Source organism: Myotis davidii, unplaced genomic scaffold, assembly GCF_000327345.1.
Source record: "Myotis davidii unplaced genomic scaffold, ASM32734v1 C63043463, whole genome shotgun sequence".
In the NCBI taxonomy this organism is placed as follows: domain Eukaryota; kingdom Metazoa; phylum Chordata; class Mammalia; order Chiroptera; family Vespertilionidae; genus Myotis; species Myotis davidii.
The window spans coordinates 1-696 of NW_006361385.1; the positions used below are offsets into that span (position 1 = coordinate 1).

The 696-nt window shown below is 41.8% G+C and overlaps 1 protein-coding gene across 1 annotated transcript; it reads right to left on the minus strand.

The window, feature by feature from the left end:
- Window positions 1-4: 4 nt before the first annotated feature.
- LOC107181446 (DNA ligase 4-like) lies at window positions 5-688 on the minus strand (the record flags this gene model as incomplete). The annotated part of the gene is made up of 1 exon (XM_015557326.1): window positions 5-688. A coding segment is annotated over one exon (684 nt), but the record flags the coding sequence as incomplete, so codon positions are not given.
- Window positions 689-696: the final 8 nt, after the last annotated feature.

The following is a 696-nucleotide window of genomic DNA, read 5'->3' on the forward strand; positions in this document are numbered from 1 at the left end:
GCTTTTTTACTTGGGGTTCATCATCACCACCGACAGAAAGGTGTTTAGACGCAAGCTTTCCAGATGCTTTCCCTCGAAGTTGTTCTAAGTCATCCAGAGTCATGCACTCATGCCACTCTTTGTCTTCTCTGATCTTCTCAATTCGTGGAAAACGCAAAGTGCAGCCAGTTTTATACATGTCGCTGGGAACAATCTCTGACGCTTTAATCTGAACGATGACAGAATTACAAGGCTCAATGTACACTTCTGGCTTCTCTGTTCCAAATAAAATGCTACTTGGTGGGGCTTTTTTATGAAAAGGCTTCCAATGCTTGGCCAGTTTCAAACCCAGATCATATAGTTCTTTCATGGTGTAACCTGAGCCAATACGACAGAGAGTATGAAACACTGACGGTTTCTCACCAGAAGCATGCTTCTCTGCGACAGCACACAAAAAATGAGACATCATTCCACCCCGGGCACCTTTACCCCAATAGCCCCCGACAATTATGATGTCCAGTTCATCCATGAGGCCGTTTACATACTCTGGTTTAATTTTTAACCATCCTTCACCTCTTTTGTCTGGCTTATAAATGGATAGAGGATGTTTTATCATGATTCCCTCTTCCCTTTTATCTATTGCTTCATTCAGAGCATCAATTACTTCTTTATTAGTATGAGCTTGTGTTTTTTCCACTATTTCTATTCTGCCTGGTA